Source organism: Anopheles coluzzii, chromosome X (genome assembly GCF_943734685.1).
Source record: "Anopheles coluzzii chromosome X, AcolN3, whole genome shotgun sequence".
Classification (NCBI taxonomy): Eukaryota; Metazoa; Arthropoda; class Insecta; order Diptera; family Culicidae; genus Anopheles; species Anopheles coluzzii.
Window position 1 is genome coordinate 11342216 of NC_064669.1, and position 22793 is coordinate 11365008.

Genomic DNA, 22793 nt, shown 5'->3' on the forward strand with positions numbered 1-22793 from the left:
TTTTGTAGCACCCAACTCTTGTTCACTCACTTTGTCATGCCATTTTCCCCCTATGATAATCACGACCTTCTTGGGACATACTTGGCGAATGGTCCCAAACAACTAAATAAGCATGCTTTCTCGCTTTGATGATCTGTTGAGTAGAATGCTAAAGCATTTGAGCGAGGAAGCATGCTCGCTTTGTTGCGTGGAACTACTCGTACGCACCGCATATCTCCCATGAGTATCGTGATGATCACCGACAGAAAATATCGCAAGCAAGTGACTGACCAAGAGTTGGTTGCACAACAAAGCATGTGATGGTCGCATCAACTGTTTGAGTCTCACCTCTGATCATCACAGTAGAGCTCGTGACGTTGACATGACTTTTGTTTCAGCCCGAAATTGTCATGACTTTGTCAGTGACATTTTGCAGAACTGACTGAGTCATGACAAAGTGACTGGCCAAACGTTGGTTGCTAAAATGACACCACGCATGTATTGGTCACACCAACTGTTAAGAATAATGCTTTCCTGGGATACTTGGCTATGATTAAAATTGCATTCTATGATTGTACTTGGGTTCTTATCCTGCTGCAAAGAATCCAAGTACAATTTTTCATTAGCCATTCATTATCGTATGATGCTTTGTTTTATTGTAAGCGTTATACTTTTTTACTAAACTATCCTAATTCCTACCAAAAGTGGTGCAAAATAGTGGCTAGTTTCTTTGCAAATTTTTCGTTGTAAAGCTTCGACGCAGTGTTCCTGATGTCAATGATAAGATTTAAAAAAAAAATTACAGCATACTCTTTAACTTCTAAAAAGAAAATATTTGCTATATTTTCTTAAGCTAAACATTTGAGTTGAGAGTAGCTTAGAACCTTTCCAAAACAATCTAAAAATTTGTTGAAAACTGTAGAATCTACAATGGTTTAAGGAAGACACTTTTTTTTTCTTGCATTGCTTCACTCGGTGAAAAGAAATATGAAAATCAATTTTATGACTTTCATCCCGGCAGCTGCTCACTGCGCCAGTAGGAGAAAAAAAAACTGTACTTACTTCCGGGAGCGCATCTTCTCAGCCAGTAACGCACTAGGTAGTAACACGGTTGTTGGTGACAGGTGTACGCGTCGCCATATCTATATATATTTGATGCGCTAATTTTACACTTTTTTCCTTCCCGGTGTCTCGTTTTTGTTTTGTTTTGTTGCTTCATCTGTTTGCTCTAGAAAGTTTGTATTGCTCTTGTGGTCGCTAACGCGTCTAGGTTGCTATCACACTGGCGGAACTACACTAGGATTCGGGGGAGCTGGTGGTGGGCGGGGATGTAACTGCTGCACACAGCTGCCACTTCGTCTAACATGCTTCAACAATGTAAAACAGTAATATAGAGAGCGGGTGCTTGCTGTTGTGCCGCCATTCGTGATATATATATATATATATGTATATTTGTATGTGTAGTGTTAAAGCTTAAAGGGTCAACTTAAACGTAAGCGCAACGACTGATGCGACGTTGGGGTTCTTTCGATACCTTCGATCGGCTGCAAATGGCTTACATTGTGCCCGCTCTGTGGCATTTACCGCCGACCGAGACGGCTCGAACTCTGGCAGTACTCTTCTATTCCTACTTTCGTACATTGTATGTCTTTGTTATCACACTATCAGCGAATGTGTCCTGCTCGGACCGCGCATACCAATCTTGTTAATATATGTATATAGATCTATAAATAACGATTTGTGCACAGGGAAAGCATCTCACAGTAGGAACCAAAAACCAGGGCGGACAACAGTAACACAATAACGGTTTACAGCACTGCCACAAAACACAGCAAACAGGCAAATCGACGGAACTGAAACACCTAGAAGCGAGACCCGCTCGTTACATCCTACCCGCAGGGGTTTGTGGCATTTAAAGCTTACTTTTAACAGCACGCAATACCCATGTGTCGTGTTGGGGTCTATACATCTGTTGCTAATTATTGATTGAACTATGCTATTTGATACTCCATGTCCAGTGGATAACACTTCCTTCATCTATTGTTTCCCTCTCTCTCTCCTCTCTCTCTCTCTCAGTTTCTGCTCTTCTCTGGTTTGACATTTAGCGAACCTCATTGAATCCTCATCCTGGCTAGCGTTTCGATCGTTGTGTTCTAGTGGTACGCGCGCCCAAATGCGCCCAATGGATGCGCCATGCGTTTGCAAACGACGGCTTACTACCGCCGACGCAAAGACTGTCCCATTTCCCAGACATCTACTAGCCATCCGCGCTTAGCCTACTCCTGCCCCGCCTTGCTACCGCCAGCATCCGTCGACTGCTTCTGCAGCGAGCGGAACGGGAACGGTTTGGCGGTCGCCGAGCGCCCGGACGAGGACGGCTCGATGGCGGAGTACTGGCGCTGCAGCGGTTGCTGGTGGCCGGACGCACTGCACACCGAGTCGGAACGCTGCGACAGGCTGGTGCGGGGCGGTATGGCAGGCGGGGGGCCACGGTTCGACACCAGGACCGGTGCCTTGGTTGCCGGCGGGCTGCTGGTCACGGAGCCGGCCGTGGTGACCTTCGGACGGGCCGGCACCGTGGGCGGCTTGACGCGGTCCAGGCTGGCCGGCTCGGGCTGCGGCGTGGGCGGTGTGCTCTTCGGAAGCGTTTGGGCCGGTTGCGATTGTGCTTGCATCGGGGCCGGCGATGGAGCCGCGGCATGCGCTGCCGGTGGCTGGATCGTTGGTGCCGACTGCTTAGGGCTGATCGGTTTGCCAACGACCGTCTTCAGCTTGGGCGAGCTTTGCTGTGGAAGATGCGTCTGTTGAATTTTCTGCGACTGGTGCTGCTGCTGCTGCTGTTGCGGCTGGGGCGGCTGTTGGTGTTGCGATTGCGACGGTTTGGAGGAGGGCGATAGCTGCATGGTCGGTACCGGTACGTGCTGTGGTCCCGCTGTCCCAGCCCCTTTCGCCGCTGCACCCTGCTGCTGCTTGGTCTGCTCCTGGCCCGCCGCAATGTACGAGAAAACACACAGCACGGCGTAGCATATCTGGTCGGCCTGCAATGAGCAGCGAGTGGAAAGCCCGAAATTATTAGTACTTTTTCGGGAGCTCACATAAAGGTAAGCGGCGCACAAGCACTATGCACAATTGGTCACCTCGCTATTACGTCACCATCAGATGAGTAGCTTTGAGATTGACCTATCGGAGAAGTTGGCACTATTTTAGCACCGATGGTTTATGGCCCAATTGACCGGTCGAACCGGCTTACGGTAGGCAGGGTGTGACTGTGTTTTGCTGTTGCATTCAAACAGGTTCCACAGTGAGAGCTGTCTTAAACAAACTAACTATTGCCTTTGTCGCATGGAACATCTTTAGATACATTTTTTTTTAAATTGTTATGCATCTGGTTACGCGTGCAGTGCGGAGAATGCTATTCATTTCGATATTTAGTATCCTGTTTGTGCGATAATAACAGGTGGATGGTTTTAAAACATTCCACCTGTAACAGTTCGATATACTCTATTGTTTGGTGTTTGTTAGGATAAATGTGCCAATAGTAGTGCAATTGGTAGTAATTCAGATAATGGGGGTTAACGTATCAATAAGAAAAATATATGCATATTTTAACATTTAACATTTTAAATATGCTATACCTTTCTAAGCACAACAATTCATACCATGAAAAGAAAAAACAAATACATGAAACAATCCATTTTTGTGACTCCTATAGCATATCAATTTAATCGTATTGGATTCCTATACGCTAAGAATCATAATAAACTAAATAATGGAAATGGAATTGAGCTTTCAAGATGGTTTGATAAGAATTGCGAGGATTACTCTGATACTATCGTATTTTGGCATAATTCAGTGGTAATTCATGTGTAATACAAAATTGAATGTGGCACTGCGTAATGACTGTAGTGAACTCAGATCTGTAATGGTGGGTTTGATTTGAAGTATCTCATTCAGTTGGATATTTGTGAATGCCTTTGCCTTTGTCATTCTGTCAATTATAAACATGAAAAGGATTTATTGTGAAAACCGTCCACCGTGGACATATTCAGAATTTTTTTCCGGAATGGATTTTTTTGTTGTTTACTGTGCCCTATTGTAAATAACACCAATAATTGATAAAATAGGACAACAGTGCAATGACAGAGCATGTTCAGAAAATGATAAAAATTTCATAAAGTTTTGGTGAAAAAAAGAAAGTAATTCGTTAGACATTTTCAGAGTTCAGAAAGATACAAGTTTCCTTAGGGAATCCAGGGGCTTTCAGAAATTTTGCGATCTCAACGTAACGGAATGGCTTTATGAAAGTCCAGCGAAAACTTCATACTAACATACATAACTTAATTGCTTCCAAATTATCGTGGCACATGGCACCAACATCAGTGTACTGCAAATACTTTTGGTACAACCACCTCCACAGGTACATTTATACTAGTGGTGGGAGCTCGAAATCGAAACCATTCTCGGAGCCGATTCCGATTCCGTTTCCGGAATCAAATGCGATTCCGGTTCCGGGATCAATTCCGAATCCGATTCCGGAATAAATTCCGAATCCGATACCAGAATCAATTCCGAATCCGTTTCCGCAGCCGATTCCGAATCCGATTCCGGAGCCGATTCCAGTTCCGGAATCAATTCCGATTCCGAAGCCGATTCCGGAGCAGATTCCGGAACTGATTCCCAAGCCGGTACCAGAAACTGATTCCGGACCTACTATCCGGAATCGATTCTGGAAAATAAGGAGCTAGGCGGAATCGATTCCGACCAAAACTTCGCTTTTCCCATTACTAATCTATACCTTTTTATTTAATACATTCAACTGACCCCCTTAAAGCGGGATGTATCGAACTTACCATGGCGGATTTGTATTTTCGTTGAATAATAAGTCTTGTTTTGGGATCTGCAAACGAGGTGGAGAGAGATATGGGAAAAATTCAGAATGCAGAGCAAAGAAAACCACAATAATTGGCGGGCCGCAAGATACTTACTGTACTCCTCCAGAATGAACACGCCACCTTTCTGTGTGAAGCACTTCCGTATATGATTAAGCCGGATGAAGAACTAACCATGTACACCGAATGGCGGAAAATTGGTGGCCACAACGAGGGACAGAATGGTCGGCGGATTCCGTCGAACGATGCAAGAGAATAAAGAACGCATGTTAGTTGGCCATGCCTGTACTACTAGCTCTGGTACTTCTTGCGCGAGTTCTTGTTTCTGGGCGCGCGCGCGCGCGCATTTCTCTGTGTGTGTTGGTGTATATGTTTTACTAGTATATGTGTGTGTGTGCTCTATGTGCGGTGTGCACTATCTAACACTAATCAAAACTTCAATACAGTACGGTAGAGTCAGTCATCACTGGGTCGTAGGGTCGTTGCGATTGAAATGTTTCCGCCTTCACATGAATGCGATGGTACACAGGTTGGATTTTCGAAAAGGTTGCCATAAAAAAAAGCCGTACCATTCACACTGCGAAACATTTCAATCGCAAACCATTGCGCGTCCTTTCAGTCGATGTAGATCGCTTTAAACGTGTGCGTGTATGTATATATGGTATAGATGGTGTGTAATTCGCTTATGCAGGCATACAGGTTGAGAACGTGGGAAAAAGAACGGCATCAACTAGCAAAGAAGGTCGCTCGGCGATGGTTTCTTGCGCCGTTTTTGGTGGTTCTGTACGATCTCTAAAGACTACTTTTTTGTTGTTGTTGGAGGAATACTAAAAAAAAGTTGTCTAATGATTGGCTCTGTTGTAATACGACACGGTTTGTTTTTGTTACTAAACAAAAAAAATAAAATAAACAAAGCAAACTACTACTAAAACTGCTACCATCAGCATTCTATAGTTCTAGCTTCGAAGCAAAATAGTTAACCACGAGCACGAAAAAACATGGAAAAACTTAACCTAGAAACTGAAAACAGAGAGAAAACAAAACAAAAACGTAACGCAACTTGCATCGTAACAAGATCGGAGAGAAAGAAAAAAAAGAAACAACCCCGAATGACCTACGCAACTACCGGCAAAATGAGCGTTTTGTAGTACAATGGTATGGAGCAGAGATGGTGTGGCCGCATAACTAGCTTATGCTACCCGTGTGCGTAATGGTACACAAAAAAAAAACAAACGAATAAAAGCTACAAGGATGTACAACAAAACATATTGAGAAGAAAGAACAAACAATGGAACAGAAAAGCGCATGAAACTAATGTACGAAACGTAACTTCCAATTGTTTTTTTCTGTTTTTTTTGTTTGTTTGTTTGCTTGCGGTTGACTATGACACGCGTGTTAGAGCGCGGCTAAGAGCAATGATGGTGGCAAAACTCTAGGTGTCTATGTATAACATCTATGTATATATATGCACGGTATCGAATATATTGATGAGCTAAAGAAGATGCGCATTAAAATTGGCCTACGAACATATAAAGATATCAATTAACACCACTTGATAAAACACATGTCCATTATGGCGAAATTGTGGGGAAAGGGGGGGGGGGTGTGGTAGGGGAGAAGATTATCAAATACAAACAAATTTACTTGTGAGATGGTCTTCGAAAACGATCGGCACTAGAAACTAAACAGTAGTTTTGCTTCAATTGTGTTGTTTTTGTTTTACTCGACATATACAAAAAAAAAGGAAAATAGGAAAACAAAGTACTCGAAAGTCGAAACATACAGTATTAATTTCAAAACCAAACTGTTTCAAAAGAAAACAGTAAGAAGTTAAGGAGACACCAAAAAAAAAGGTAACCAAAAAGGAATTCAAAACTAAAAAAACGGCATTGCTGTGAAAAGTTCAAATGGTAAAACAGGAAAATGATAGCTGCATAGAGCTATAGTGTGACATCGGTGAGCGATCTACAAATGGTGGGTAAACAGAAAACGGGGTTCGGAAACATGATAAACACATTTGGTACAGCAAGTATATAAAAATCAAAACAAACTAAAACACAACTAGCGTTTGATGTTACAATCGAAAACCCAATCAATGACACAGTTCGGTTAGCAGGGGAGCGCGCAAACACTCTAAAAATCATGTCTTATGGTAAGAGTGGCAAGAAAAGGAAAAAGCATGCAAAGGTGTACCAGTTGTGATACGATGTAAATGAGAAACGATTAAAAAAAATAATAATAAACAAACCAAGAAAAATGGCTATATTTCAATCCAGGTTTTGTTTGCTAGACTTACTAAGCGCGTTCAATAAAATACACTAAGTAAGACAGGGAAATGGGTAATGAGGAGTACAAAAGAACGTACTAAGAAGAAGCTTACAGAGGAAATAATAGAAGAGAGAGAACAGAAGAAAAAAAAAACAAGAATGGCAAACACATTTCGCATTTTAGCTTTTACTTTCCAATGTTTTGAAAACAAACAAACAAACAAAAACATAAGTATACTAATGGCGAGAATTGGTAAATGTAACAAAAAAAAAACAAACAAACAAATCGAAAACGTTACAATGAATGCGACGGCAACAATTGTCTAAGAGCTAACAACTAAAAAAGTAGTTACAAAATACTAAAACAGAGATAGCTGCTAGAAAACTGGGATGAATTTTTCACTTTTGCTGGTCTCGTGTAATGGCGAGAACTGGGTAACGAGTGCGAACAACTTAAACGCCATAGGTTTATATTTCGCGCTCGTACTTCAATTTCTGTACTTCTAGTTCACTACCTTACTCTTTCTCTCTCTCTTTCATTTTTCCCTCAAAGTGTCTCTCGCTTTCTCTCTCCTTGCCTGTATGTGTTTTCTGGTGGAATTGTTAACACTGGGGTGGGGGCGATTTGTTTTTTTTTTTTTTTTTTAGTTTATTATGATAAATGAACAGATGGCAATTGATGGCAATTTTGAGGAGCATGTAAATGCGATACATAACATTACATCGATCGTTTTAAAAAAACGCGAGCAACACAAGATTTGGTTTAGGTGAAGCACAAAATGGCACAGCAACCATTCCACTACTCGGCTAACTGGTTGGGGAAGGTGGCTAAAAACAAAAAAAAAACAAAAAACCGACAACACAAAACTTGGCAAAACCAATCTAGATCCTGGGAAGGAGCTGGATAGCGGGGTTTGGGATGCATAGAACCGGTCAAGTTCTGGAAACTTGCCCTAGTAGCAATAGCTGGTGGTGATGGTGTTGGTGGTACAAGCCATTTTTGGCCATGGTACCGACGAGAGGAGTAGCGCGTGTGTGTGTGTGTGTGTGCCATCCAGCAAGAGCAAGACGGGTGGTGTCAGGCGTGTCGTGATGGAAAATCAAAACGCTGAGCTAATCTCGTGTTGCGGGAGAGAGCAAACTGGAGCAGGACAAATGTTGGGACTGAAACTTATCCATAATGAAGCAGTAACAGAAAAAGTATACAACGTACATATAAACAGCAACAATCCGATAATGGCCTACATTGTTGATGTGGAGGTTTTTTTTTTGTTTGGGTGGGGGGAGGGACAGGTAGTAATTTGTTTTAAACATAATTTTCCTGTTTGTTCTTTTTTTTTTTTTTGGGGAGGAGGGCTTTGCGTGTAAATTGTGAGTGAATAGTGTGGAGAAGTTTGGTTTTTTGTAGCAAATGTCTCGCTTATTACATAACAGTAAAGTAGAAAAAAGTAACTGTACCTCAAAATCCTTTCCAGCAAATGAGTATTGTAAATGTTTGAAAATGATCCAGATTTATGTATTCGAGGTGTTTCATGTTTTTTTTTGTCATTTTTTTGAATATATATAAATACGATTGACATTTCAGTTCATTAGTACGGTGACACGGGCAAGTTACAAATGCAACGGTTTGTTTTTTTTTGTTCATTTACGGTATCGAAATCGTCATGAGATGATATTCGACAGTTCAAACGGGAGGAATAAAAGAGAAAGGTAAGAAAATAATGATTAGTGAAGTTCGTTAATTAATGGCTCCGTATTGTTTTGTTTATGTTGATGCAGTTTCAAATTATTTTATACTCTACATTGGTTTGTCGAGGGGGAGTAGTATACATGAGCAGATGGGACTAGCTGAGAGGATGATCAAAACGATAAACCCTCACTGGGGGTGGGAACGGTTACTAAACAGCTGGCTAACATGATTCATCGCTCTATCTACGGATCCGTGGAATTGTTGTTTCTATTCTGAGTAGTTTTTTTTTTCAAGCAAAATCGTTCTTCCAATAAGAGTAGGAGCGGGGCGAAAATGATATTCATGGAATGTAGTTGTTCAACGGAAAATACACGTTTTCAAGTAGGTTGACAGCGGTAAAAAGGTTACATGTTGAATCGAAAGCAAATAGACCAAATCGAAACATTAACCGAAAATAAAAACAAACAGACGAGCTAAAACAAAAAAAACAAAACAAAACAAAACCAGAGACGAACGGAAAGTAACGCAAACACAGTAGAGATCAGTGAACAGAAAATGAAACCGCGTACACCCAAGGACCATCTCAAAAGTCTTTTGAATTTGTATCGTTTTCCTCACTCAGCCGAAGCACCGAGTGCCTTAATTTGTTTGCTTATTTGTTGACGCGGAGTGGTGAAACAATTTTGAAACGATGGTGGTAAAAGTTAAACGAATAAAAGAAAACATTCAGTTTAGAAAAATTAATGGGGGACAGGTGGATGTTAGTATACAAAGTCGCTCGTCAAAAGAGCATACACATACGAACAATTCTAGCGTCGATTGCGTCGAACAGTTGTTCGGTGAGTTTGCTTGCGACTGCCACGATTGGTAAGAAATAAATGAAATGTCAAGAGCAAGACGTAAACAATGGTTTTCAATCTTTTTTCCTAGTTCTTTGAAAAACTTGCGCCCAATATTCGCATGTTTAGGGAGAATTAAAAAAAAAAAGAGAAATTACTTTACGATGCAGTGAACAAACATTAAGAGAACAAAATAACAAACAAAAATACAAAACCCCTATCGATATCTCATTCCTAATACGTTCGGTTGTTACTGAAGGCGCTAAAATACTAGCTAGCCAAAAAGGGGGTATCATTTGTGTCCTTTCCTGGTATTCAAACAATAAAAAATATGTTGTGAAACCCATCGATACAGACGATCAATTATAAATAAATATACAAACAAAAATAATTGAATTTAAGACGAAATACGCATTACAATGCGTTAGCTAGTAAACGTTGGAACACAGAGGATACGTTGAGTTTGGATGTACGATAGTACTGTACCCCTATTCGATTAGGTTTTTGAATTACTTAAACATTCCGCACTCTTACATTGGCACTCTTATTGTGCTCCTGAATACCTGGGTACCGGAAATTGATAATCAAATGATGAAAGCAAAGGCGTTGCATGGCATTGGCAGTAGAAAAATTGGTCTCAAACACGATTGGAAGAGAAAACGAGATCGAATGGAAGAATGTAACGAAAAAACGAATACAATACACTTCATCGGTGTGCGTGCGCTTAGTAAAAATAGCTTAAAATGCACTAGCTGTCATAAACATATGCAGGTAAGCGACGATAGAAATGGTAATACGTTGAGAAAATACATTTAAAAAAAAAATACAATAATATAACTATCTTTCGGACACGCTTTAATTTTGTTTTGCCTCTCTTTCTATATCTCTTTACTTCTATCGCTAGTTTGTCCCTTTAATTAATTCGATTTATGTTTCAATATCCTCCGATGGATAACAAACCATCCGAAACAATGCGTCTGATTAGTATTGGATTTGGGGGAAGTAACTACTACAGGTGGAATACAAATATATAGATACACACACTAATGGTGTGGAGAGCACGGCTAGCAGTAGGGTATCAGGATTGCACCCTGAAGGTACAGGGCAATGTTTGGCAGATACGGAGATACAGCACATTGTGTGAAGGGTCTGCGTGGTAAAAGCTACTGTCGGTTCAACAATGGACGCAGAATTGCAAGGATAACCTAGAGTAATGGACTAGAGACAGGAGTTCTCTATCGACCTTGCACACATTCGTACATCATTACTCTAGATTCGGTTAGGCTGCACAGTAACTGGGAGGATATCTCACAGCAGTATAAGAGCTAGTTAGTGGAAAACGAACGAAAGACATGCGTAATAAGAGCTGGAATATATCAATGCTAAAGATATAGAAAGGAAAGGGAAACCAAAGGAAGGTCGGTTAAACATACAAAACGTTGACATCTACACGCAAGTTGTGCTTATATCGTTCGGGTTGTTTGGGGGGGATAGATTCTGAACCGGTAATCAAACATTATACGCAACAGGTACACACGAGCAAGGGTTGAATAGGGGCCGCGTAGAGATCCGGGGACAAAGCTCTTCATTGCTAGGCTTCCGAGCCGCCCACTAGAGAAGGTCCTTGATACGTTTGTAGTAACAGCTCATTCTGAGCAGTACCTTCGCCGGTGAAACGAAAATAAAAATTAAAACGAGGAATAACAAATAAAAACAAATCAAAATCAAAACCGTGTCAGTACGCAAGCAAACTCAACCGAAACTGAAACAGTTCAAATAAACGAAACGACTGTAAAACCAAACTATAATCGCACAGCGAAAACGGAATAAAGTATAACAGTGAACATTGTATGCTTATTCGGGACGCTTACTACACGCTTTCATATTTGCTCTATCTCCGGGTTTCAATCATGTCAGGTAGCAGTGAGTATTGCGTTTAAAGTCTCCCACCTCCATTGCTTTTGCAGGCAATCCCATCGAAATGGAATATTTAGCAAAAAAAAATAGGCTATAGGTTAGATACTATAGGTTGAACGCGAATGGCAAAACTCAACGACCGTTTGGGATGTACAATAGATTGCTAGCTGGATGACACGTCCCTTGCAGGTAAATTGTAGCTAACTACATCGAAACAGCCGTTGCGCGAGCAACGGTTATACAGCAGGGCAGCAAAGGAAGGAAGATGTACAGAGCGAACGCGCGCACGCGAGATGAACGAGTGTGCTAAGAGACGTGTTGCTATTCATACTGCACTGCGACAACGAGCGACACTAGCCTGCCGACACTATTCTCAGCGTTTACCGCAACCACTCTGAACGATACGAAACGGTATAACAGATCGGAGGTACGCAATCATTTCGGTAGGTACGAGTGTAGATAATGCATTTATGAAGATAGGATGATGAACGGAAAACGAAGGTCAAACCAAAAGAGTACAAGCTAGGAAAGAACATTCAGTTCGGACGTAACTAACAGATGGGTGGGGTAAGTAGGGGTGGGTGATTGGCTGGATTAGCAAACGAGTAACATCGGGCTTACCTTGCTGTTCGCAAACAACAGTCCGACGCCCTCAAGGCACACCTGGAGCAGACCGCCCTCGCCGGTCGTCATGTCCTGCACTGGGAACTCGCCTCCCAGCTCGGGGGCCTGGCCGGCGCATCCGCTGCGTTCCATCGACTCCTTGATGCAGTTGTACAGCTCCTTGCACTGTGCGTCCCAGGATTGGGTAGTAGGCAGGTAGGTTAATGGCGGTGCCGTATGTCGGTGTGTCGGACCTGGGGCAAAACTTACCTTGCGCGTGTAGTACTTGTGCAGCTGCGTTTGGCCCCCGTTACGCTGCCACAGGCACAGCACCTTCGTTTTCGGCGAGTAGGTCATGTTGACTAGCCGCTCGAACCACCATCGCTCGGTGATGCTACCGTTCACCGAACGCAGCACCAGTCCGTCGTCACGCACTTCAATGAAGCGGAGCGATCCGCTCGCATCGATGCCCTGGTGTACGGTGAAGCTTTGCCGGTGCAGCAAACGGGATCCCAGCGGCTTCAGATCGATGTCATTACCATGCTGTGACGTAGGAAAGACAGGGATAAGTTCCACACCACATTGGGAGATATTCATGGACTTTCTCTACTGCTGGGCAGGTGTTGTTGTGGGGGTCTACATCCTGTACTTTACTTACCAGATTATTAATCTGATCGAGTAGCAGGTTCACCTCCTGCGAGTAAATGAACCCTATGTGGCTCTTGCCTAGCAGTCGCCGTACTTTTTTCTTGATTTCCAGCTTGTGTACATTCAGCATTACCAGAATTGCTGTCAGATTGTACAGCATCGTGGACAGCAGCCGGTCCTCATCGTGCTCGAGTCGCTTGCGCTCCGACTCGGACAGCGCCTTGTAGCGCTCCATCATCTCGCCCGGTCCCTGATCCATGCCGATCATGTCCCGCTCCTGGCTGACCGCGTCCAGGAACGCGTCTTCCCAGAACTGCATCTGGTCCCAGATGCTGGACCGATCCTTACCTAGCAGCCCCTCGAACAGATACACCCGGGGCGCATCCGGCGAAGGCGACCCGGACGACGGAATTAGGCTGCCGCCAGTGTAGCGAAAGCCCGCACTTAGTGATGACTTGCCGGAAAATATACCACCCGCCATCTTTTTTGCGTCCTTCAGGGTGGAGCTTTTCGGAAACTGGAAGTAGATCGAGCAAAACCGACCGTCGTAAAACCCGTTAATGCCGTGTACCATCCTGCTAAGCTACGGAGCTTTCCACGCCCTAGCAAAGTTACTCATGCGGCAAACCCATGAGTAAGTGAGGAAAGCTAAAAGAAACGTACACCATGACTGAAGAAGTTCACAGTTGACAGACATGCATACTCAGAGGTTCAACGTACACAAACACAGACACACACACGCACACATACGCACACACGCACATACACAAAAAAAAACAAAATCTTATAACGTGTAACGGAAAGTTAGTAACTGGCAAACAAAAAAACTTCTTGGAGTTCGGATAGTCTCACTATCAGCGGGGCATTCCCTCCCAATACTTACTTTCTCATACTCGGTATCCGACACCGTCGAACGGCAAGAGATAGAGGTAGCCAAAAAGTCACCGGATTGCTGTTGCGGCAAAACGTCACTAGCGACAGATAATGTCCCAGATGAATCTTGCATCGCAATGCTACCCTGTGTTGTAAAAGGCGAGGAGACACAAATTTCAAGCGTACACATAGAGATGTAGAGAAGCGAATATACTGCTCGAAAGGGATCTGAGGATAAGTTAATGGATGGTGAGCGGCAAGGACAGATCGGACCGAAATGGTATCGCATTTTTTTTCTGGTCGAAAACAAATCCAAACTAACATAGAGCCAAACAAAACACAAACATAACTATCGAACACACATAAAGGTACGTTTCAGGGCATTCCGATTAGGATCAGATTGTACTATAATACAACAAAACGAAAACAAAAAGTCGAACAACAGTGAACGTGGCTTGAGGATCAAATTTTCCTACTGGGTACGGTATTGGCGACTAAGGCGTCGAGCTACATAAACAAAACTCTGTTAATGAGCTTCATGAGCTTACAAAAATGCTTTGTTCACTGCTCCGAAATATTGGACAGTTGACAAAGGATGTTAGTTTTCTAGTGATTCTGAGATATTTTGAAATTGGAAAGGAGTATAAATTAGGAATGGCCAATCCGCCAACGGCAAAGATTGAAATGATTTATGCAGATATTGACAAGAAAGTTAATGTAACCACATCAGATCATTATTAGAAGTCGGAGTGAATTGTTTCGAAGAAGTTTGAAGAAAATACCAAGAAATAAATAAACCAACTATCGTTGCAAGTGATGCACCTACCTCCGACTCAAAGGATGTCAGCTTGTTGAACAACACATTCCGTTTCAGGGACAGCATGTCCTTGAACATTTCCGACGTAGATTGGTTCTCCTGCTCGTTCTCCGACGGGTGACGCGAGAGGGCGATATGGTCGTTGTTAGCACTGGAGCTTTTGCGAGAGCCACCCAGCATCCAATCCGACAGCTCCGTGGGGCTTTGGGGTGACCTTAGGTTCTCCCGACTGCCCATCGGACTTACGCTCTGGTAGTGGATGAGCAAGGTAAATAAAGTAGAGTCAATGTTTAGAAGGTCCTTGTTTACAAAACACAGGCAAGATAGTATCACCCCTTTTTCTCCTTCACATGGCCCGTACCTGGCTGGACAGCAAGCTGGCAGACATCTCGGAACCCGCACCTTCACTTAAATCCTTGCTCCAGTAGTGCGTGTGAGCGATTTCCATCATTTGAAACACGGACGCCATCCCGCCGAGACCAAAGTTCCCTATCGTGTGCTCCAGCCCGTGCGTTATCGCCAACAAACACTTGAGCGTTCCTTTGTACACTGCCTTCGATATGCACTGATCCAAAAAGATACGCGCCGAATTAAAAGCCGAAGTTCATGTGTCCGCCAAATGCAAATTTCGGCGCACTCGAATACTTACCACGTCGTCGATATGGTCGTCTGGGCCAATCTTTCGCTCTAGCGTCCTGTTGAGCTTTCCCAGCACCAGCATACGATACGATTCGTCCTCCATCAGTTTCTTGAGTCGGTTCAGCTTCAGCCATCCAACGCCCTCCCCGGCTAGGACCTGGTTGACCAGATCCTTTAGAAAGGTTTGATTTTCCGAGTTACTCGTCGATCGTTCGGCGTTCTGTATTCGCTGCATTTCCTCCTTCGTTTGCTTTGGGCCAGAGTGCTTGATCAGCGGGTTTCGCTCCACCAGCCCCTTGCGGCCGGGAAATGGATCGAACGATAGTTTTTCCTTCATTTTGAGCTGCTGTTGCTGTAGCATGCTGGTCCCACGATGTGAATCGCCTCCCTGCTGTTGGTGGTGCTGTTGGTGCTGCTGCTGGTGATGCTGCTGTTGCTGCTGGTGTTTCTGCTTGCCACCGAACAGATCGGAAAACATTGAGGATGTTGACTGGGCGATACCGTTGAAGTCGCTGGTGATCGATGAAAATAGCGACTGGTTGGTGGTCGCCACCGTGTTTGTGGTCGGAGAATTCAGCGATTGTGGTCCAGTGTACGGACCGGTACCTTGCTGCAGCAGCCCCTTCTTGGCCGCTACCTCCTTGGCCGATTTAGTGAGATCGCCGATGGTAGATTTGCCGACATAGGTCAGATCTTCGATGGTGTTCTTGCTAACGCCAGCCGCCTGCTTGGACGCTTCGAGCGCTTGCTTAGACGCCTCCTCTGCGGCCTTCTTAGCCTGCAACGTAAGCTGGAAGCAAATAGCATTGCCGAAATAATAGCATTAAAATCATAGTGCGCACCTTCTGCAGCGAGTGATACATAGCGTGCTTGTTCGTTCAATGGCGCCCATAGGAAGGCAACGAAATGGTAATAATGAAAAGTGAAACAAAGAAAACAAACACACCTGCTCAAGAGGAGCTAGAATCTTGAGATCTTCTTCTATTTCCTTGGCCTGCACTTTGAACTTAACACATTCCATAAAGGTAGAATTTTGAAGATAACGTACAACAAATAGGGACAGCGTGCAACAGAATCAAGTTAAAGGAAAGAAAGATAGAAAGAAGGGAAAGTTAGAGAAGGGGAGTTAATTGTAAATTAAATTCGATTAAAGTACTGCTATCCCGGAGGAGGGTTAGATATCACAGATATATGTTTTTGGATGCCGCTCTACCTTGTCCATCTGTGCCAGGAGCCCATCCTGGCTGCTCTGGCGGGTCGTCTCCCTAACCAGTTCCTTCGCCTGCGTGGTCAGCACCTCGAACAGGGAGCCCTGCGAGCTCTGGCGCTGCGATCCGGCAGATCCAAGCGACGGCGGATGGCTGCCGGACCCGGTAGAGCCAGAGCTTGACGTGCGTGCCAGCAAGTTCGCCCCGCTCTGCTGGCGCGCAAAGTTCGGCGATATGGGTGGAGGAATCTTGGACAGCTTCCCGGTGCGCTTCACGCCTGTGACGGCCTCGTGCGACCCCCCACTGTCCTTCGATACGATCGTCTTTGGCGTGGTGGTGGAGTTGGAGTCCGACTCGTTCTCGAAGCTGCCGTGCTCGCGCTCCGGCTTCACGACCAGGTGCACCTCGTTGCGGGTCTTCGGGTTGAACTCGAACTCCGAGTCACGGTTGAAGCTGGGCGAGCTGAGATCGGACTGGCTCGACGAGGTCGACTCGGCCGAGTCTACCTGCTCCGTGCCGCTCGGTTCTCGCGGCTGCGGCTGCATACCTTCCGGAAAGCGCAGCGAGCTCGGCGGCCGATACACCAGACGCGGATCCAGGTTGGACGACAGGTTCTTCGGCGCGACGTGATGATGGTGCTGGTTGGCGTACACCTCGTGCAGGCTCGGCGACAGGTCCGATGATACGATCTCAGACACAAAGTCGCTCAGCGACGAGTAGGACGAGCTGGTACTGTCCGCGCCGTCCGAATCGGAACCACTCTCATCGGTGGGCTGATTCTCGAGACGCAGCATGCGCTTCAGTGCCACGCTCAGCGTGCTGCCCTCGTCCCACACCTGGAAGCGGATCGGGTTGAGCGTGTGGGCGTACCATTTCGGCTTATCGCCGACCTGCGCCGGGTCTAGCACGCCTGTCTGCACGCGCAGAAACGCCACATTCGAGGGCGTTAGCGACCACTCGGCCAGCCACTCAACGGCCTGGGTGCGAGCGAAGCGGTTGAGAAAGGCGGACGTGCGCGGCCGTGACCGCAGGAAGCTGTTGATCTGGAAGGCGACAACCGGTCGCGGGTACAGCCGCAGAATTCGCGTATGTTCGGTAAAGTTTGCGAGTGTGTTTTGCGAGTTAAAGAAGCGCACCATCGCAACGCGTGTCGCCACGTCTACCGAGTCGACGTCGGCACCAAAGATGAGCGGATTTACGGTCGACGGCTGTCCCACGGGGCTCGGTTGTTGGGAGGCGGCCGTGGAACTGGAGAGTCCGGTCATGGGCATAGCGGCGTTCGACGAGGCACCACCGTGATTCGAACCGTGCGATGCAGACGCTTGGGGAGCCTGCAGCGCTAGCCCAGTGGTGGCGTTCGAGCTGCTGAAGCTATCGCGACCGTTGCCCGTGGCTTGCTGACGGACAGGCAGCGAGGACGTTTGACTACCCGTTGTCATGGAGTTGAGGGCCTGTGGATGATTATCAAGTAAACACGCAATAATTATCAGACTGCAGCGCAAGAAATCACATCTCGGTCAGCATTTTGAATGCTTCTGAATTGGAAGAGATTTTAACTATTGAAGTAGACTCATCCGCGCGGTTTGTTACCTGTTTTAAGTGATTTTTCAGTATACCACCTTCCGGCTCAGGTAACATTGGTATTGCTTCCATATCACCGGACGCCGGTGTTAGCTTATTCGAGTCCAAATCAACCAGCCAAATGTCGTCCGGCAATCTAGTGGAAATAAGCAAAAAAAAAAAAAAAAAAGAAATGCAATCATCGCACCCAAATACCAACACAATCGTACTGTTCCGTCCTGCACTGTCTGTACACTCGCGGGAACTCACCGAAAGTTCTTCTTGTACATCAGAAAGGTTGCTGGCAGGCCGATAATGTACGGTGTAGGCGCGAGCAGCAACTGCTCGGCACTGCCCATACAGGTCGGCAGCAGTGGAATAACCGGGAACATGTACTCCAGCGGATAGATCAAATGCACGAACGCCATCACAGACATCGAGAGCGCGTTATAGTTGCGCGACTGTATGATTACTTTGTGCTCGAGCAGTATGAGCGTCAGCACCCGCAGGCACGTATCGACACCGAGCAGCTCGAGCGGCAGATGCAGCGGAAAGTCCACCAGCGTGAATCGGGTGTGATCCGGCAGGGCAAAGACCAGCGGCTGGTAGAGTGCAGCGGACAGTACGTCTACCTCGACGCGCGTCGACCCAGGCACAGGGACCGGCGCGGACAGCAGCCGCAGGATCCAGGTCTCAATCTCCTGCACATCGTGCAGTATCACCGAGCTGGTCGACTCCGAGGCCTGGTTGGTCAGCACGTTCCAGACGCTGTCGCGCACGGACGGTCGGGCGGCACCGACCCGCTTCGGGCTGCAGGAATCGTTGCACGCGTCGATCAGCCGCTTGAGAATGAACAGACACTCGCGGAAGATCGTCAAAAATGGATGATGCGACAGGATGCAGAGCGAGGTGAGCGAATGGTTGCGGATCTTCGACCGCTTGCGCGAGGCGCGCGGCGACGGCGAATGGCTGCCGCCGGACTCCGAGTCGCCGGACGGTCCGACCACGCCCAGCAGCGACTGATGCGTGGCGGTGTAGTTGTTGCCCGCGTTCGGCGGATCGGAATCCCGTCGGCTAGGACAGTCCCGGTCGGAGGAGTCGCTCGGCGCAATGTTGCTGCTCCGATAGTCACTGGGTGTGGCAGACAAAAAGAAACAAAAACAAAATCACTTAGCTGCTGCGTAAAATAAGGGCAGTAAAACCGGATGGTCGGCAGTGTTTTTAGCATACCTCGAAAAAGCCGAGTCGGAGCTTTTCTCCATACTCTTGCGCCAGGATTCGCGGCGAAGGGAGGAGTTCGGGGGCTGCTTGCCAGCGGCCGTACCGGCCCCGACACTCACGCGCGGCAATGACTTCTCGATCGGACGGTAGAAATTCACGCAGATGCCGTACCGCGTCTTGCCCGAGTCTTTGTCGGTGAGCGTAAACACGAAGGAGGTCGTGTCCCGGATGGCGGACCCGGTACGCCGGGAGCCAACACTGACGCATCCTTCCGGCTGGCAGAAGTACACCATGTCCAGCGGCAAAGGGAAGTCATCGTGGTCCATCGGTGGGTAGCGTCGCAACAGCTCTGGTAGCTGTATTGACAAACAGTAGCCAAATCAAACAATATCCGCAATATCCTTCAACGATTTGCCTGACTGCTTACCTGCACGGATGATTGGCTGCCCGAACCGGGTGCTGGGGCAGCGTTGCCAGTTCCGGAACGTGCGACGACCGTCGTGCGCGCCCCAACGATTGCCAGGTAATCAATCAACCGTGGGCAGAGCGAGTCACGTTGCTGCTGTTCTGCCATCGTGACGCGCTGTTGCCGCTGCCGCTGACGTGTTGCAGAAAAAGGTAGCTACTCACCACCGCCTCCACCCGCTAATATACGGTAAAGCTAGACGCTTCCCGCTAGCGCCTGCAACGTCTGACGTCGGCTGTCCTGGCCAAATGCTAAATTTAGCAAGGGAAGCATGTATCCCGTGTGCACAGAGTGGTTCACGTTACTTTTTCTTTCTGGAAGGAGAGATAAGAATGTACAACAAAATTTATGTTGATTTATGATTTATACTGCAAAACAAATCTAAATTAATCTAAAATTAATTGATCTGATGTAAGTATTTTGTTTATCTATGCACATAGGTGTACGGGTTTTTTTTTAAATATCATCATTTGTACGGCACAAAAACACGCAAGAATAATCTTGAAAATAATCCATTTATTTCCGACACATTTATGCGTTACGAGCACTTTTATTCTAGTGAACCCGCACCCACCCGCCATCAATGTATTTCTCCGTATTCGTAATCTTCTTGATGCAACACAACATAATAGATTCTTCATGATGGCCGAAGAGCTTGGTTATTCTTTCTACAATCAGTCAATGAAAAAAAAACATTTCCAGTACTTCCAAATTCTTCAAAAATGTTTGATAGGTGCAGAGGATATTCATAGCACATCATCTTAACAGTGAGTAGCGCTGCATTGAAAGAGCACAGAATATATGTGTTATATAAATCATAGATACATCTGAGTTGCTCTTCTCTTCTGCATACATAGATGGAAGGAAGTAAACCAAAATTGCCCATAATTCTCCAGGGTCGTTCTCTCTTGGATCTGGGCTGGTCAAGCATCAACCTTGATCCAGACAATTTGAATGTCTGGAGGGAAATCAGCTCTCCGAATTCCACAACAGCGCGTATTGTCCAAGAGATCCAGCAGGCACGCACGCTGGGAAAGCCCCATTTGCTACGGGGAAAATTCCCAAGACCGATAATCTTTGCACGGCTCCATTAGCTGCGAATAATATGCAGAGCCTACAACTTGTTGAAGCAAACGCAGTGGCAAATGTGAACAGCACGCGAGATAACGTAGTGTTTCATGAAATGCGCATTTTTTTTTTATCGTGCGCCCCATGGATAATTCTCGTTTATAAAACACGCTAAGAACACAATTATCGATCACGAGGCCACCCAGGCAATGACGTCGGTCAGCTAAAGCGCTACACAAAAATCGATAAAATGTAGAACAATATCATCCACGTGGTACACGACATCCCACACAAACAAGAGACGGCAATAGGCCGTAAAAGAAAATTGATGGACATCATTTGATGTCGTCAGTAATTGCTAGTATTGTTATCTTGAATTCCTTATACAAGCTTTAAATATACGTATATTAGACACACATTTTGCATCATAAGGTACGAGTAGACTACACGCAAAACAGTGTCGCAGGCTTTATTATATACATATAAGTTACATTCAGTTTGGAGACGATGGTGACTTCAAGAAACTCATTCGCTAACAGGAATGAGCGGATATTTTATTAACTTTAACGAAAGTTTTAATCAGCATAACTTAAGACATTTCACTTTTTTGTGTATGCCACATGTAACGAAAGATAAAAGAGGCTCTGATTCGCTTACCTTGGCAAGATGTGAACCACATGGGAAGATTCTGGTATGTGTCTCTAAACGTTGCCAGAATGATTACTATTTAACTACACTACCATTATGGACCTACTGAAAGGCTTTTCTAAATGTATTACCACTAACACATTAATGTTACAATGCACACCTTCTACTGCTGATTGCGCTGCTGGGGCATGGTTTTTGACGCTCGACTAATTGCACCAGCCCTACTGCTGGAGCTGGAGCATATGAAACCGAACTGTTTTACATCATCTACCAACCCAGCAGAATTCTGTATTTCTCTTTCTCTCTACCCCACAACACACACACGCACTCTCTCTCTCTCTCTCTCTCTCTCTCTCTCTCTTTTTGCCTTTGTAAATACAGGTCCGGACAGTGCGGTCCTGTTCGACTGCACTGCTCGAGTTTTCGTTGTTGACTGGTTGCTTATTTTTCACACAGCCGTGGAGGAAAATAGGCACGCCATATTTGTTTTCCCCGATAAGCAAGCGTAGCCTCTTTCACCCAGTGTGGTTCGCTGCATTTCTATCCCGCTTCTAAGCATGGACAAAGCAGTGCGAGCTGTGTGTGTGTGTCTCGCTCGCAGCCTGGTATCAAAACCAGGCGCAGGCGCTGCGAATTTTCTGCCCCTTTTCAGATGTACAGGAACCTGAAATAGTACAGCGCAATCCACTGTAGATGGAGCTAGTACTTATAACTTCCTACAAAATAAAAGTCTACCGTACGGTCACACTGGCAAACATCAGCACAACGATGGCACCATATTAACCAGTAGAATGTTGCATGCTTTTTATGTGCATATTGATCAGTGTTGCTGTGCCAAGTAACTCTTTTCAAAGAGCAGAGGAGCTCGTTTGTTCAATATAAAGTGAATTGTTCTTGAGCTCCAAACACTCCGCACGATCCTTGCGCTCGGTAATGGCGTAGCTCATTACAGCACAAACTTTTTTGAGACATAAAATATACGTTTTTGTTAATCATTATTTATATTTACATATTTTCTACAATTATACTTTTTTATGCTTACTCTGATCGTATAGACCACACTTTCTTCATTGAAAAAAAAACGCGCAAAATAACAAAATATCATATTCCGGATGAGAATACTTAAAACAGATGACACCCATGATACGTCACGGAACAAGCTCAGAGCTCTCGCGTGGAAGAGGTCGCTCTTACGCTCCCTGCCATCAACACTGACTGTGCAACATAGACGACAGTGCCGACTTTCGAATTGCGATTGCGAACGCAAAAATATACATCGAAAATAAATCATGATAATAATGAATAGCAAGTTTTGCTAATTTCGCATACGCGAAAGTTGCCCTGCTGTCTCAAAACAGTGCTACTAACCGTGTTTGCCATAAAGTTGAAGCTTGCTTCACGCGGTCAAAACGACCGTTAGCATTCTTCGCTCACCCCCATCGTAACGGTTGTTCTTTCTGC

The 22793-nt window shown here is 45.4% G+C and overlaps 1 protein-coding gene across 2 annotated transcripts; it reads right to left on the reverse strand.

The window, feature by feature from the left end:
- Positions 1–1090: 1090 nt before the first annotated feature.
- LOC120959127 (MAP kinase-activating death domain protein) lies at positions 1091–22733 on the reverse strand. 2 transcript variants are annotated; one of them, XM_049608901.1, is made up of 17 exons: positions 21342–22733; positions 19578–19930; positions 19160–19506; positions 18200–19060; positions 17960–18086; positions 16375–17820; positions 16108–16167; positions 15172–15951; positions 14884–15087; positions 14532–14771; positions 13716–13850; positions 12843–13349; positions 12455–12727; positions 12203–12370; positions 4965–5037; positions 4830–4876; positions 1091–3017 (listed from the first exon to the last, which is right to left on the reverse strand). In XM_049608901.1, exons 2-17 carry the CDS (start codon positions 19722–19724, stop codon positions 2256–2258), a joined length of 6177 nt encoding a protein of 2058 aa, XP_049464858.1. In that variant the 5' UTR covers positions 19725–19930; positions 21342–22733; the 3' UTR covers positions 1091–2255. The 2 variants fall into 2 exon arrangements, with proteins under 2 accessions (XP_049464858.1, XP_049464861.1); XM_049608904.1 differs by lacking the exons at positions 13716–13850; positions 16108–16167.
- Between the last annotated feature and the right edge of the window lie 60 nt (positions 22734–22793).

Excerpts from the sequence above, each read along its gene's own strand:
- LOC120959127 (XM_049608901.1), bottom strand. The coding sequence starts at position 19,724 with ATGGCAGAACAGCAGCAACGTGACTCGCTCTGCCCACGGTTGATTGAT. Across the intron at positions 15,952-16,107 it reads TTCTAGCTCCTCTTGAGCAG|CTTACGTTGCAGGCTAAGAA; the intron begins GTGTGTTTGTTT and ends ATTTGCTTCCAG. Across the intron at positions 12,371-12,454 it reads ACAAGTACTACACGCGCAAG|TGCAAGGAGCTGTACAACTG; the intron begins GTAAGTTTTGCC and ends TGGGACGCACAG.